General features: G+C 46.2%; 2 protein-coding genes across 2 annotated transcripts; one reads left to right on the top strand and one right to left on the bottom strand.

Moving 5' to 3' along the window:
* The first annotated feature begins 1,217 nt into the window (after window positions 1–1,217).
* LOC147007256 (F-box/LRR-repeat protein 4-like) lies at window positions 1,218–5,054 on the top strand. The gene is made up of 3 exons (XM_085867476.1): window positions 1,218–1,864; window positions 2,401–2,560; window positions 4,882–5,054. Exons 1-3 carry the CDS (start codon window positions 1,744–1,746, stop codon window positions 4,886–4,888), a joined length of 288 nt encoding a protein of 95 aa, XP_085723602.1. The 5' UTR covers window positions 1,218–1,743; the 3' UTR covers window positions 4,889–5,054.
* Window positions 5,055–10,922: 5,868 nt separating this feature from the next.
* LOC147007257 (YY1-associated factor 2-like) lies at window positions 10,923–16,097 on the bottom strand. Its single transcript, XM_085867472.1, has 6 exons — window positions 15,983–16,097; window positions 13,173–13,295; window positions 12,874–12,942; window positions 12,261–12,380; window positions 11,852–11,974; window positions 10,923–11,703 (listed from the first exon to the last, which is right to left on the bottom strand). Exons 2-6 carry the CDS (start codon window positions 13,178–13,180, stop codon window positions 11,565–11,567), a joined length of 459 nt encoding a protein of 152 aa, XP_085723598.1. The 5' UTR covers window positions 13,181–13,295; window positions 15,983–16,097; the 3' UTR covers window positions 10,923–11,564.
* Between the last annotated feature and the right edge of the window lie 118 nt (window positions 16,098–16,215).

Below are 16,215 nucleotides of genomic sequence, written 5' to 3' on the forward strand. Positions count from 1 at the left end.
TTTCCACGTGGACAGTCAATCAAACATGTAACGCTTCGCATGGATCTGTTAAGCAGTTTCAGAGAAGATTTTTTACCTCCACCACCGAAGATGGATGGAAGTAATGTTTTCACCCATGTCTGTTGGATTCGTGAGATATCCCTTATTGTCGGGTTTTCCGTTTGTCTGTCTGTGTGTGTGTGTGTGTGTGTGTGTGTGTGTGTGTGTGTGTGTGTGTGTGTGTGTGTGTGTGTGTGTGTGTGTGTGTTTGTGTTTGTGTGTGTGTTTCTGTGTGTGTGTGTGTTGTGTGTGTGTGTGTGTGTGTGTGTGTGTCTGTGTGTGTGTGTGTGTGTGTGTGTGTGTGTGTGTGTGTGTGTGTGTGTGTGTGTGTGTGTGTGTGTGTGTGTGTGTGTCTGCAATGCGAGGCTCCACAGCACAAACCAGCAAACCAATTTCAATGAAACTTGACGAACAGGTGCCATGTGCACTGGGAATGTGCGCGTTTGAGTTTCGTTGCTAAGCAACCACCCGTTGCGATGCAGTGGCCGAAAAACCGCGTTCACTATTTTCAATACTTGTCCCACAGTTTTGAATGTGGAGAAACGAGACTTCGGAATTAAACACTTCGAGATATTTTGAAAATTTTACTCGAGCCGATTTTTGATTTAGGTTTTATTTTTCAAATGGTAGTCCTTCAAAAATAGGGCGTCTATTTGCCGTCATTTTTAATGAGGGGATTCGGAAGTGGGCGGAGCTTATGGAAAGTGGGCGTGGCTTATGGAAAGTGGGCGTGGTTTATGGAAAGTTGGCGTGGCTTATGAAAAATAATGTGTGGCCGAGGAGGTGGTCAAACAAGAGCATTGAGAGAAGTTTATCCGGTTTTTCATCTGTTTGTCATTTACACTTTCGTCCACCTCCACTATGAGGAGTGCCAGTTGGCAAAATACGCAATTTTAGGAAAAATTTTGCCAGGCAGATGTACAATTGTACGTGAACCAATACGACTTGGCAATGAATCTTCGTCGGTGCATCGGTCAGAATGAAAAGCATCGTATCCAGCACTTCGATCCGAGCGGATCCCTCGTCGCCTACCGGCTTGTCTGATTCTTTGTGAACAAAATATCTCAAAAAGTTGTGAAATTTAGTGGAGAGCTTGTGTATGTGACAAGGACGAAATGATTAGATTTTTTTGAAGATACGAATCCGGATCCGGATCCTAAGTGATTCTTCACCACTGAGAGATCGGGCCGAAAACGACCTGTTATGTAGCAGGATATATCAAAAAGTTATGGACGGATTCGGACGAAACATGTCCGAATCCACATCCGGCCGATCAGTGGGAGGCAAAACGTAAACTGATCAGCCTGGTGGAGGTACGAGCTCCACCGAGTGCCCTTCTCGTTTATACAGCATTTATATTGTGACTTTCAACAACCAACTCTCCTCCTCTCATCACTCCCCCTTCCCTCCCCTTTCCTCATCGTTTTAAATCCTCTTTTTTCTTCCTTCCAGTATCTTGATAACTTAGAATACTGAATAGTTTTGTTGAGCTGGTTAGTTTGTCAAGTTATATTTTTTCGGAAACACTCTGGTGGCTCTAATGCCTCTCTAATTGTCCAATGCAGTTGTTGAATAAATGGGAATTTAAAAACTGCGTGCAACACTGATGCTGATTTTCTTGTTCCACACTTAAACTGTTCCACACAGGACCTGGACCTTGGCTGGTGTGAGCGTGTGCAGACAGGCGGTGGCGCTCTCGTCGAGATGGCGCGAGAGCTGCCCAGACTACGCCGACTGGTGTTAACGGCTCACTGCTCCATCAGCGACACTGACCTCGAATCGCTCTCCACTCACTGCCCTTTACTGGAACACCTGGACCTACTGGGTACGGGAATTCAGGGGATCATTGGAACTGGCGTGTCTGGATCCAAGAGGGTCACAGAGGTTGATTGATGTGGAAGGAAAATAAAAATTGCAAGTAGAAATAAGATTGGCATTCGGTAGAGTGTGTACCTCCTCCAGGCTGAACAGTTTATGTTTTGTAGTCCACTGATTGGCCGAATCTGCATTGGGACCTGAACCAAAATCTAATCGGCTTGTTCTTGTCACCTCCACAACTCATCCACCAAGTTTCATCAGAATCCGTCCATATACCGTTTTGAGATATCGTTTTCTATCAATGGTGAAGAATCCTATCTATCAATGGTGAAGAATCGCTTAAAAAATTAGTCTCCGGTTCCAGATCTTCACCAAAATTGAATCATTTCATCCTGATTGTCCTGGTGGATGTATGCGCTCCACTGAGTGTCGTTGTACTGCAGTTTCGTACTTTGTTAACTGTACACCAAAGCTCCAGATGACAGCGATTTTCACCCTTGTTTGTCATTCATCGGAGTGATTATATCTCTGTGCGTGTGGCAGGTGCTTCACTGGTGACCCCTGGAGGGGTGTTTCACCTGCTTGATACCTGTCAGCAAATGTGCTTCCTTGACATTTCCTTCTGCTTCTGGGTGGACGAGGAGATGGCCTTCCAACTTGCTCATCGCTATCCACACGTCTCCATCAAGTATACCGGCTTCCGGTGAGATCACATGACCCGTTCAAAGTTGCAAACACCTGAGGAGCACTCTCATCCATGCATGAGAAGCCGATTGTATCATTTCGGTGATGATAGTCCAAATGCTGAACTTAATTGGAACCAAAGCTCCAAGTGTCGTGTTATCAGCACGTTTCTCAAATGTGACGTTTTACGAAAAAAAATTTTTTTAATTAGACATCAACTGAAAGGATTACTTTTTCTTTTTCTGTATTATCCACCAAACGTTCAAATTGATAAATGTTCAGCAAACACCCCGTTCAGCAGCTCCCATGACTTTGGACTAAGTGATACTGAAATCAGGAAAATGACCAAATACCAGGATCTGAAAAATGAGGTAAAGAGGATTTGGAATTTAAGAAAGCTGAAGTTATACCAGTGATCGTGGGAGCTACAGGAATGATAAATAAAACCTTCACTGAGTCCTTAAAAATCATTCCGGGGAATGAATACTCCGACAAATGAACGGCAGTTGGAGGCTCTGTTGGGTTCAGTGACGATCCTGAAAAGAACCCTCAAACGAAACTGTGAGAACAAGAAAACTTCACAACTTGCTCTCTCAAACATGACCCTTTACCAAAATGGAGGTGGAAACACACACACACACACACACACACTCAAACACACACACTCAAACAAACACACACTCAAACACACACACACACACACTCAAACACACACTCAAACAAACACACACTCAAACAAACACACACACACACACTCGGTAATTCTGGCAAATGTCTGCTTTCTGCCGATCGTCCAGTCGCCGTGACAGTGGCATTGCAATGATCGCGAGATTGGCATTTGGTGATGTGCAACGATGCGCCAACAGGCAAGGTGGATTTGGCTGAAGCCTCCTTGAGGCTCCACCCAGACTGGCCACCAATAAAAAGGACGAGTGGACCGTTTTTTTCAGTCATTTGCCGATAGCTGGTTGCGGTTCTTACAGCTTTGAGAGTTTTGCGACAGTTTGTGTCAGTTGGTGACAGCTGAGTGACGGCTTTTTTCAGCTCGTCAGTTCCAGTCAGACGGTTTCTCCAGTCAGTTCCAGTCAGACGGTTGGTGAGCTGGCGACAGTTGAGTTTGTGACAGTTTGTGACGGCCTTGCAGCCTTCCAGCTTCTCACAGCGCCTCGACGCCTTGAGGTTTCTCACAGTGCCTCAGCTTCTCACAGGTCCGAACAGCTGTCCGTTGGTTGTGGCTTCTGGTGCCTCCTGATGGTGGGTGACGCTCGGACCGTTAATGCTGGTTCTGCTCGAGACCTGCTCTTGGCGTACCTGATTCTTGGGGGTGACGTCAATTGGCTTTCGAGCCTCTTTGCGAGTGGATGCACGGCAAGGCTGGGCGCTGGCAACGGACAAGGCATGCTCACACATTTCAGGACGTTTTATTTGACGTACGACGACTTCTATTTGGTGAGCGAGACTGGATTTTCTCCCCCCTGAATGAACTGCTGGGTACCCTTGTCTCGTGTTTAATTGTTAAGTAAGGCATAGTGATAAGCATCTGCTCTTTGTCTCTTTTACTATCAGTTTGTGATTAATTCTTTATTTGCTTACGATCATTTTGATTGAATTGAATTTACTTATTTTTACCACATGGAAATGAAAAGTTCCTTTTATTTATTTCTTCCTTATTAAAAAATTCCTTTGTTGACATTCCAACCTGTCCGTGCTTGTTCTTTCCTTCCATTGATCCAACATTGTCCGAACCGAGATAGACTGGGACGTAATTATCAAACGAATTGACCTGTAATAGTCGGCACGCACCGGCTGTTAAACGCTCGGCCGCCCTAATTAAGATCTAATCAAAATAAGATTGGTGCTTTGCCGAGGGGGAACTCCCCGTTCAGGAATCCATGGGACCTCAAGTTAAACGTCAAAATTAGACGGTGGACACTGGAACTCGTGGTTAACTGGGTGGCGTTCGTGGTTCTAAAGCAACCCACCGTACCACGAAGTTAATTGTGAGTGGTGGCCTCAGGTCCAGCTCTTCCGAGGACAAACGGGGATTAACACCCTCAGAATACACTCCCTCCCCTTGCCCGTAACAATATGTATATATTTACATGTATATATTATTTGTATATATATACACATATATATTATATGTATATATATATACATATATATTGATGTAGATATATATATATATATATATATATATATATATATATATATATATATATATATATATATATATATATATATATATATATATAATCATTGAATATTGTTGTTTGAATACTTTTTTAAATGCTGTTCGTATTTTAAAATAATTGTCGTCATATGTTATTGTTTTTTCAGTTTGTGAATTGATGGTAGCAAACCGAAGGTGCACACCGAGGAAGGGTCCACACTTTTCAAAAAGTTTTCAAAAAGGTTTTTAAAAAGTAATTTTTTTTTTCTCCATATTTTGCATGTGTTCAAATTGTTTTGTTTCGTTTTTTCAAATTGTTTTGTTGTGTTTGTTTTGTAAATAGCTTGGATAAATAAATTTTTTCAATCGAAATGTGTCCTGCATTCATTTTACAACAATATACAGTATTGGTGTTGGTTGATGTTATTGCTGTTTTTTTATGTTTACGCTGAACATTTATTTGAGCATTTTCATGTGAATTTTAGCATGTGAACGCCACAAAGTAAGGCCGATGTGCTCATCCAGTCACGTGACACTAACGCACTGAGACAAGAACCGATGTTTGGTTTTGCCCTGTCGAGTAGAATTCAGCAGAAAATTCAAGAAAATACGACATCGCTCAAACTGTAGCAGGAAACCAGGACAGATCGACATCGTGCAAACTGTGGAGGAGTGAGGTGTCGATCTGTCCTGGTAGGTTTTGTACGAACCAAGTGAGTGTTCATGGAAGCGATCGCCTATTTTTTACCCTGATTCCCTCATGTATAGTTTGTGTCAAAACGAACACCCGATACAATACATATACATATATATATATATATATATATATATATATATATATATATATATATATATATATATATATATATATATATATATATATATATATATATATATATGTTAAAGTGCAATCAAAGTGGTCAGTAACTTTGAGAGAGCTTTTCTGTCCTAAAAGTGTCGTGGTAATTGATTTGACACCCCCCCTCACTTTTTTTGCTTCTCTTATTACAATATGTTATCCTTTTAAAAGTCAAATTTGAAAGTAAGTTGTTCATGGAATCGCCTTTATTTTGTTCAACCAAAAACTTTGAACATGACTCTAGTGGAATGAAGTTGTTTGTCAACTGTGGTGTAAATAGGTGAAAAACAGTGGGATACAGTCAAGGGGGATGAACACTGACACATGTATAATATGTAATATTTTCTAAGTTTAAAAGGACATGTGTGAAAAATTGATGAAATGACGTGAAACTCAAACTTTTTCTGCAACTTATCTTACTATAATTCACCGTCTGTCCGTCCCTCTATTCCCAGGTACCGCAAAAAAACGGCTGAACCGATCGCACCATTTTTGGGTGTGTAATCCTGGGACCCCTTGGAGTAAAATAGGCATAAATATTGTTGCGAATTCGCGCCTGCCGGCGTGCGAACGGCCACGTAACTCGAATCGCGGCACGTCGCCCACCGGACGGACAATTCCGTCGTGACCCTCTCGGACTAACGCCGGGAACTAGTCACGGGTGGGCCTTTCGGCCTCACCACGATCGTGCCAATCGGCCCCCCGCGTGGGATAGGGTTGTTCGCCAAATTCGGACCTACCTAAGTACCCACACGGAGAGTAGACGGGGCGATGGCACCTCGCCGCAGGTCGACTTGGGACACTGGCCACTTTAAGCGACGCGTGCCGTACTATCGAGATAAGCGAGCGGTGTTATCGGCAACCTCGACGGTTCCGATTAATTCTCGGGCGTATTTGGCCCACTACCAACCCTTTACGTGAAGTAAGATGGAGATTCAATTGAAGAAAGACGAGCGAAACGGGAAAAACAGTTCAACATAAGGCACATTTATTCCGTGGCAAACGGAAAGCACACATATACAATTACAACAATTATGCACCAAAAGCAAATGCAACAAAAGAAACACGATGCAGATCTACTACCGACTACGCGAGCACACGGCAACACACAGTTTTACTTTACAGACGGCGCCGACAACACATATACTCAAAAGCAAAAGAAAAAGGGGCCACCCTCTACGACAAGGGGGCAGACGTGGTCTGTGGGCGCGAGACCGGGCAGAGCCTACCCGTCTTGTGATGAGCCGCAAAATGGCGGCGGTGCCCCGACTCCGCGGGCCTCGCTGGCACTGCCTGGAATGGGGTGGGAACGGGGCCCCCCTTTTCGCACTATCTCAGCGCGGGGGGGAAACAGGGGGGGGGGTTGGTGGTGCTCTGGGGAAAGAGGATAGTTGGCTTGCTTGGGTCCCGCGACGAGTGACTCCACTGCGCCCTCGACCGCGTTCCCGGCTTCTCCTCTCTGCAGCTCCCCGACGGACCCTGAACTCCGACTCTCCTCCAGACCCGTCCCGACCGCCGCTGCCACGCCTCGCCGCCGCCACAACTCGCCCGAGCCCGAAACAGAAAAACCTCCACACTTTACCGCTGCCGCTCCTACACCTCTCAGCTCGCCCGGGCCAGAAACAGGAACTCTCCTCTCTCTCTGCCGCTGCCGCTGCCACACCTCTCCAACTCGCCCGGGCCCCGAAACAGAAACTCTCAACTCGACTCGAGCCCCGAAACAGAAACTCTTCTACTTCCTCGAGCCCAAAACAGAAACTCTTCTCAGACTCTATTAGCGCGCTCGGCGCTTTATAGTCAGCAGGAGAAATCATATGCAGATTTTCGGATCAGGATCGGCTCGGGGCGGAGCCACGCTCGCCCATTGGACGGAGGAAAAGTGGGCGTGAATCATTCCTGATCCTCGAATTTGCATATATCCATTCTACTCCGACGCGCCTGGAGGCGAGGCCAAATCCTTGCTCGCTGATAGGACGGAACAGAAGTGGGCGTGAATCATTCCTGATCCGACTTCCCCGGAAAGGCCGCTTTTTGCACCCGCTGCTCGGCGCGCACCCTGTACGAGTCCAGGATCGGTGCCCACAAGCGGTGCGGGAATGGCGGCAGAAGGAGGAGAGGTGAAGGTGGTGGAGGGTTTATTGTGGTGGTCCCTGGCCACGGTGACGCTTGAAATGGCGGTGATGCGATGGTTGCGAGAGCGAGTTGTGACGGTAAAGGTTGTGGCTGTTGGCGTTGTTGTTGCTGTGTAGCGGTGTTGCGGTTGGTGGTTGTTGTGTGATGACGGTTGAGACGTGGTTGGTTCAAAATAAAGATAGAACAGAAAAACGGCTATCTTAAAGGGTCGGAGCCCGAATGAATGACATTTATTCCCTCTAAACAACGGGTTTGGGCTAACTACACATTTACTTACAGAGATACCTCACCTACGGGACCTGAATGGTGGTTTGTGAATTTCCTCAACCACAACAATATAATAACATGATCCCCTTGACGGCTCCCTGAGGAGCAGGTGCTTCCAGTTATAAAAAAGCCATTTACCATGTTTAAGTTGAATGAGTTAAAGGGTATAGGGAAAAAGTTGGAAAAACCACAGGTTGGACGGACGGATGGACAGACAGATGGAGAGCAAACCTATACTCCCTCCAGTGAAACCAGGTGGGGACTGATAATTGTAGTTGTTGGCAACTATCAATAGTTAAAAAGCATCACAGCAAGATTTGAAAGAAGGAACCATGAGTCTCCGCCCAGTGCTCTGGGAGGGGAGGAGTTTGTATGCTTCGTAAAGGGGTGCTCCCCAAAAGAAAGAGGAAGTGAAACTGCAGAAGCGCCGGGAAGGCGGTGGCAGGCGCAGTGAGAGCGGCGGGAAGGCGGTGGTGAAACTGGCGCACCAAGTCTGCCATTTGGCAGTAAGAGAAACTGCCTGCGCATCGAGTCTGCCATTTTGGCAGTGGGAGGAGGAACGCCTGCACGTCGAGTCGGGCAATCGACTTTGTAGAGGAGTGGTTTTGGCCGGCGGTGTCTCCTTGGCCACGGACCCAGCCTGCGGAGCCCAACACCTCGATTTGGACTTGTCTGGTGAACAGGCCAGGCCTGGACTTGAATGCTGGACCTTGTGAAAAGCCAGTTGGAACATACCACCGTGGATCTTTCGCTCTGGTACAGTCGACCTCGCGGGGTCTGAACGCGCCGAGGCTGTGTGCGTGAGGACTGCGACAAATGGACGACGCCGCCATCTTGCCACGCCGCATGTTCGAGCTGGGTGCTCGAATCCATTCACATCGGCTTATGACGAGCCGCATTCGGGCTTTTGACGCTTTTCCTCTCGTCCATGAAACATCACCAAGTACACTGTGTCTTGTCTGCATGCTGTCCATGTCTTGTCTGCATGTTGTCTCAAGCTTATCTTGTTGGGGTCCCCTTCGAAACCCATAATCCGTAGCTCCCAAGTTAAGAACGGGTTATAGATTAATTATAACATTGTCGTGAATGCTTTGCTTGTGTCGTGTTCCTCGATGTCCCCAATAAATCTGGCTGATTCGTATGAAGTTTCCGCTTTGAATTAATTCATGCCGCGCCGAGGGACGATCTGCTCGATTTGGATGTAAAACCAAAATGGTTACAGACTGGCAGAATTCGCTCAGTCTCTCACAAAACCAGTCTGTAACCGGGATCTATTCCCCCAACTGGTAAGGTCCAGGGGTGCGTTGGTATCGCGATTCGAGGCGCGTGACCCAAGGCCTGTGCAGAACCAGCCGGCGTTATAACCCTGGAGACGGCAGTGGTTAAGTGACGCCGAATATTCAACATTTGGCTGTCGAGAGAAGGGTGCGAAAACCCAAACTGGCTACGGATTGGAGCCGACTTGGGTGGCATTCAAATTCCCCGCCACCGCTGAACCTTAACATTTGGTGTCAGGAGTGGGATGAGAATCCCTCCACCTCACTAGATTTGCAGGACACCGATTCAACAATATCTGGTGTCGTTCGCACCTCGAACATTGGTTATGAGAGGAGCGAAAAAAAACAACAACAACAAAAAAACGTCGCTCGCAAATTCCAAATTTGCTTTGATTTTATTTTGAGCGGATCGGGTTAGTCAGGTTCACAATGTCAGTAAATTAATTTTCGTTCAAAATCTTGGTAGATTAGCAAACCTATACATTTTCGAAAACGTTATGACATGGGGAATCTAAAAATACATGTTTACATTTGCGGACATGACATACCTGCATGGCTGCCATTTTGAAAATCTAAAATGGCCGCCACGGCGGTATGTCCGTAAATGCAAACATTGATTTTCGGATTCTCCATGTTACAACGTTTCCGAAAATGTATGGGTTGTCTCGAGGTCGAATGCCGTTGATATGTCGAGGGAGATGGCTCTGATTTCATGTCTGGCATTGAGGATTTCCATTGTTTGGAGATTGGGACCATACTCTGTGCAGTTCGTTGGTGCTGCTTAAGCAGTCTCCTTGGCTATTGGGCACAATCCTGGACGGGTTGCCACTCCGACACAGTATACCAGCATGCTTGCCGACCTCGGAAGGATGAGAAGCCGAGTTAACCCCACCAGATATTAATTCAACAGCTGAGCGGGATTTGAGCTCAGGACCCTCAGATCCAAAGCCCACCACCCAAACCATTAAGCCAACACCAAGCATCATCCATTGTTTGGAGAGCAGAAGCAGCATATCCAGATTAGAGTGCCTTGGTCTGAATATAAATTGATTATTGGAAATCAATCCATTGGGGAAAAGGAAAGATTTAATGTCTGAAGTGATGATGGAATCCATAACCTTGCTGATGATTGGGAGAAGGCTGAAGTTGCAGGGATCTGTTTTTGCACCTGTTTATACAGGGCGGTAATGTTTGCTGATTTCCAAGCAAATGGCAGATGACCTTGAGCAAATGAGAGGGTGAATAGAACAGAGCAAGAGCAGCAGAGCAGGTTTTTAGCACACGTGGGCTGATGCCGTCTGGAACGGTTGCAGAATCTGAGTCGAGGTTTTTACAGCAAGCGCTCCACCTTGTCAGGAGAAAAGGACACAGAGTCCAGGCACAGCTGCTGGGTGCGACTGTGTAAGGTGGGCACAGTGCATGTGAATGACGAGATGTGGAGGGGGTTCGTGGAGTGGGGGTAAGTTCCCAAAGTGACGAATGATGCACAGGAGGGAAGATGTGGGAGAGGGGTTTTGGGTAATGGGGGTAAGCCCCTGAAGTGAGGGCTTTCATTCCCTCACCAATACGGAATACCTGAACAGCTACAAAATGCGACTGTGCATGCCAATCGGCGAATCTGAGCCCTTATGGATCCCATCGAAAGGTTTCTTCTCAGTATCACAAAGGACTCTTCAATTGCAAATCTATTTATTGAAAGAAATTGAAAAAATTGCAACAAAGCCCGGGAGACGGGCACAATACACCCACAGTTGCACACAACGCATCTGCCGTTCGTGAAAGGGAAGGTGGAGAACGAAGCACCATTCGAATGAATGAATGAATCCCAGAGGGCAAAGACAGTATTTTTTTTAAACTTTTCAAAACTAAGCTCAATGCTCCGTTTGATCCCAAATTCCTTGAAAGTCATCTAAATACAGGATTTGATAACTTAACCGTAAATGTAGTCGCCTTGCATCATGTAACCCCAAATGCATTGCACCTGCCGTTTCATTCTCATGAGGTCGGGGCTACACGAAGAGCTGGTCAACACTCAATCATCTGGGTCATTCATTCCCATTCAGTGGAAGCTTATGCGTAATGGTGTGTACAACCAAACCACACAAAGAAAACACCAAAAAATTTGTGACATGACCTTGAGGAATTTAAAGATTGCCTTAGGATGACAGACCATCAAAATTGGACATCATGTGTCGCAAAAAAACAAAATGGAAAACCGAAGCATCGATTAACCCCGAACGCTCTCCGAGTCATATTGCGGGGACAGTTGGTCACACACCATGGTGCAGTGCTTCAAGAGCACTTGGGAGGGTCTTCAGGGGAGCATTGGTGGTGAAGTCCATTCGGTCACGTCGGACATCTGCTCCATGAATTCGGTGATGATCACGGTGACGTTGTTGACGGTCACAGCAAGGCTCTGTGGATTGCTCCGGTCTACATTCTTGAAAATAGGCCTGCGGAGCAGGAAGCAAGCATGGCCATCAGATAAAGACCATGAATGTGAGGGACATATGACAGGGTGTATGGAGACCATGAATGTGAGTGACATATGACAGGGTGTATGGAGACCATGAATGTGAGGGACATGTATTAGGTACTCACCATCGCTTCTTACTTTTCCTATTGGATGAACCCTTCATCACTCTGACTTTTATCCTTTTCGTTTTCTTCCGATGAAAAAGGGGAAGCTGATCCTCGATGAGGTGCCAGTTCTTCCTGGAAATGCTTGGGTGAACAGAGAGGGGAAGGGGGGGGGCATGATCAAAAATTGGGGATTAAGTAGCAATGAGGATATGGAGAGCTAACTTTGGTCATGATACAGAAAAAGAGGAAGAACAATAAGAGCAGTATCTTCACTGACATTCAGGAGCATGGAAGTGAGAGGTCATCTGTGGTGTACGAACTGGACGGGGTTAAAAAGAGAAACGTGTTGGGGTCAGCTGGGGTATTTGGGGTCTGCTGTGAGGTAGTGGGGGAATGGATGATTAGGTCGGAGTCGGTGCGGGCTCACCGAGTGGACGTGCCTTTCCGTGCATCACACGCGATGCACTTCATGTCCTCTGCCGTGCAATGGAACGTGCACACGCCGCAGACCCAGTTGTCTTCCTCAGGCTTGGTCGTCCTCTTGGTGCTGCATGAGAGGAAGACATGATTGATAGAGAGCACCTCATTTATTACTGCTTCAAACAATCCAAGCTTCACCTCCAATGCACTGCTCTACCAAAAGGTATAGACATGCGCACCCTGAAGTACCAATCTACACAATACACATTCACACCTACCACTCTTCTCAAAGGTTGACAGGATGGTCTAGACGAGAGGTTCGAATCCCGACCCCGCTATAAACTGTCATCCCAGTGTTTCACAGGCAGGGCAATTCATCAATGTATGTGCCGTCCCCGGATGGACGTTAAACTGGACGTCCCATCTGCCGACACGAGTCGGTGGATGCTAAAATATCCCACGGTGTCCTTTGCAAGGAGTTGGCAAGTTATCGCGAGCACCCTGAACAAATCCCAAATTCCTGCCCCCAACCAAAAGGGGGCACTGCATTCATTCGTGGCACAGCCGCATTCCAGCAGATGCTGCATAGCAATGTACAGATACCATTCTGAGCTACCCACCTGCTGACTGGGACGTCATCCAGCAAGGTGGATTCTTCTGCGCACGACGGATCCTTCTCATCCGGAATACTGCAAACATGAATCGGTGAGAATCCCTCAGTCAACACCACGTGATCATTGTGCAGCACTTCAAGCACTCCGTCAATGTAACCCTGAAAACCACTTGAGATCTGGGAACTCACGCGCCAGCTCCAACAATACATAATGATCCATGGCTGGGTACCAAGGTCCGAACAACCGCAACAACCACACGAAATGCGGGCCAGTAAACCCACAAGTGAGGCGACCCTATAACTCACGTGGACATGTTTGGAAGGTTTCCTTTCGTCGATGTAAAACGGAAAGAGCAAGATGAGCGGTGTATAGTAGCAGCACACTGTTCAGTGCAGCTAGCACTTTTGACTTTCCTGTCCTTCTGCAAACTGAAATGTGAGATCACTTTATAAACACCTGTTGAGTTGTTATTCATTTAGACGGTGAAAGTAATTAAATCATCACGCGGTACAGACTCGGACGTGACGCTATGATGTACACAGAGTCGAGGATCACAGAAGACCTTGTTCCGGTTTGGCGTGCACCACCATATTCCCAAAGGCCCCAAACTGACTTAAACTCTAATCGTAACACTACCCCCCTCCTCCCTCGACTCCTTCCAATAAACGAACACGAAGTACCAGGGGTGCAAATTAACGGTCGCCAATGGCGCCTAACTTTTGTGCTGGGCGGGTACACAATACTGCCTTACCTGCCCGGCTGGCGAATCACCGGTGATTCCTGTTATTTTGTACAATTTGTATTAGCTTCTCTACAAGTTTTCTCAACTAGAACTACTGTTTTTGTCCGCAGAAATCCATAGAAATTACCGGTAATTCTGCGGCGGCCATTTTGTCTGTTTTCAACTCGTTCCAAATCACGCGTGATTGCGTGAGATTTGACGGTTTGGCGCGGTTCGGACGCATTTTCTCATGCCCAGGTTGCAGTGTTGGGCACAAAAGTGATAATCCGATAACAGATAATTATCGAAGTTAACTTTATCGGACTATTATCGGAATTTAACTTCTATTTATCGTTATCGGACCAGTGAACTTCCGATAACTCGATTTTTTTTGTCCGGTAATGTCCGTAAATTTTTTGTCCGATAACATTTTATCGTTTCCGGGTCGCATTTCGCCGAACTAATTATCAAGGAGGAGAAAATTGTACATAATTATAGATTACTTGTTTTACAAGATAATGCCGAATCAGGCCGCCGCGTGAAGAAAAATGGAGGAAGAAGAGGAGGAGGAGGAGGAAGAAGAAGAAGAAGAAGAAGAAGAAGAAGAAGAAGAAGCCCTGCAATGGCGACTTCCTCAGCCATGCGGCTGCTAGACTCTGCAGGTACTGGGTTCGGTTAAGGTTGGGAAACACACAGATTGGTTAATTCAAACGCAAGGACGGTCTAACCGTTAGCAGAGCGACGGACAATCGGACATGAGTGTTGAGGCGTGGAGATACCGTCGCGCCATGTTTGTAACTGTTCTCGGTGTGTTTGTAAGGTCGTGCCTCTCAATTTTGAATTAACGTTGCCTTCCTGTTTGTGTGCGCGGCGTTCCGCGGACCTATTCCCGTTACTCTTTCGGTAAGAAATGGACATTAATTTGTTTGTTGGATTCACATTGTGTCCTTGACCCGTCCCGTTAACCTCCCAATGCATGTTGGACTCCGTCCGGTTAACCGTGCTGTGTGTGACGACTCGTACACTCTAAAAAGACGCATAATGCTTATTTTATTCTTGGGTTTAGCATAAATAAGCCTTTTCTATTGGTTTTGAAGCTTTTTCTTTATTTTTAAAAATTTTTTTGTGAAAAAGTAGTAATCGTTATCAGATTATCGTTAACTTCCGAGAACTTTGTATTATAATTACTGGATTATCGTTTTCGGATTATCGTTATCGAAGTGAACTTTTTGGTTATCTGTGCCCAACACTGCCAGGTTGGTTAAATGAGTGAATTTGGGTGAATGAGTGAGTTTGATAGGTGATGTTAAGTGAATGAGTGAGTTTGATGGGTGAGGTTGGGTTAATGAGTGAGTTTATATGTGATGTTGGGTGGACGAGTAGTACCCCCACCATTGTCCATCACCCACAACCCCCCCCCCTCCACCCCATCGTCCATCACCCACAACCCCCCGCCATCGTCCATCAGCCACAGCCACCCCCACAACCACCCCATCACCCACAAAAATGCCCCCCAGCACTACTCACAACCCCCTGCCCTCCCCCATCACCCACACAAAAGGTCCCCCCATCACCCACAACCCCTCCTCCCTGCATCATCCCCCCACCCCCACCTGACTCAACAAACTCACCCATCCATCCATCCAACTCACACAACCACCCAACTTCCTCCATCAAACTCACTCATTCTGCAAACCTACTCCATTAAACTCACTCATCCAACCAACCTCACTCATCAAACTCACTCATCCAACCAACCTCACTCATCAAACTCACTCATCCAACCAACCTCACTCATCAAACTCACTCATCCAACCAACCTCACTCATCAAACTCACTCATCCATCCATCCAACTCACTCATCCACCCAACTTCCTCCATCAAACTCACTCATTCTGCAAACCTACTCCATTAAATTCACTCATCCAACCAACCTCACTCATCAAACTCACTCATCCAACCAACCTCACTCATCCAACCAACCTCACTCATCCATCCATCCAACTCACTCATCCACCCAACTTCCTCCATCAAACTCACTCATTCTGCAAACCTACTCCATCAAATTCACTCATCCAACCAACCTCACTCATCAACCTCACTCATCCAACCAACCTCACTCATCAAACTCACTCATGTGAGTATATTAAAAGTGTTTGATATCAAATTTGTGACTTTTGTCTTTATTTTATCGGGCCGGTAGAAATTCTGCTGGGCCGGTAACTTTTTCTAGTCACCGGTCCTGCTGGCCGGTGGATAAAAATGTTAATTTTCACCCTGAGTACCCGCTAAAACTGTTATCAACACACCAACAGCTTGATAGTACAATCACCCAGCCCCCTGACATGAATTACCAACACAAAATGCGCAAAACAACACAAAAAGGAACTATACCTTCTTCTGGTGAAAGAGCTTCCAAAACGTCCTGTGGACAACAGGAAGTGACGTCATCCAAAGCAGAAACGAAAAATTACCTTTAAATGTTAAAGCAAATAAAAGGTGTCATCAGCCCCTCATTAACATATGTGCGAGCCGTACTTACATAACACGATCTTGCCAATGTTAAACGCTGTGCGGTGTATAAACACAATTGGTTTTGATTTCTATCTTGTGAATGTTAAACGTTG

The sequence above is a fragment of the Eptatretus burgeri genome, unplaced genomic scaffold (assembly GCF_056783735.1).
Source record: "Eptatretus burgeri isolate ZD-2024b unplaced genomic scaffold, Ebu_testis_v1 Ebu_testis_scaffold_362, whole genome shotgun sequence".
Taxonomy (NCBI): domain Eukaryota; kingdom Metazoa; phylum Chordata; class Myxini; order Myxiniformes; family Myxinidae; genus Eptatretus; species Eptatretus burgeri.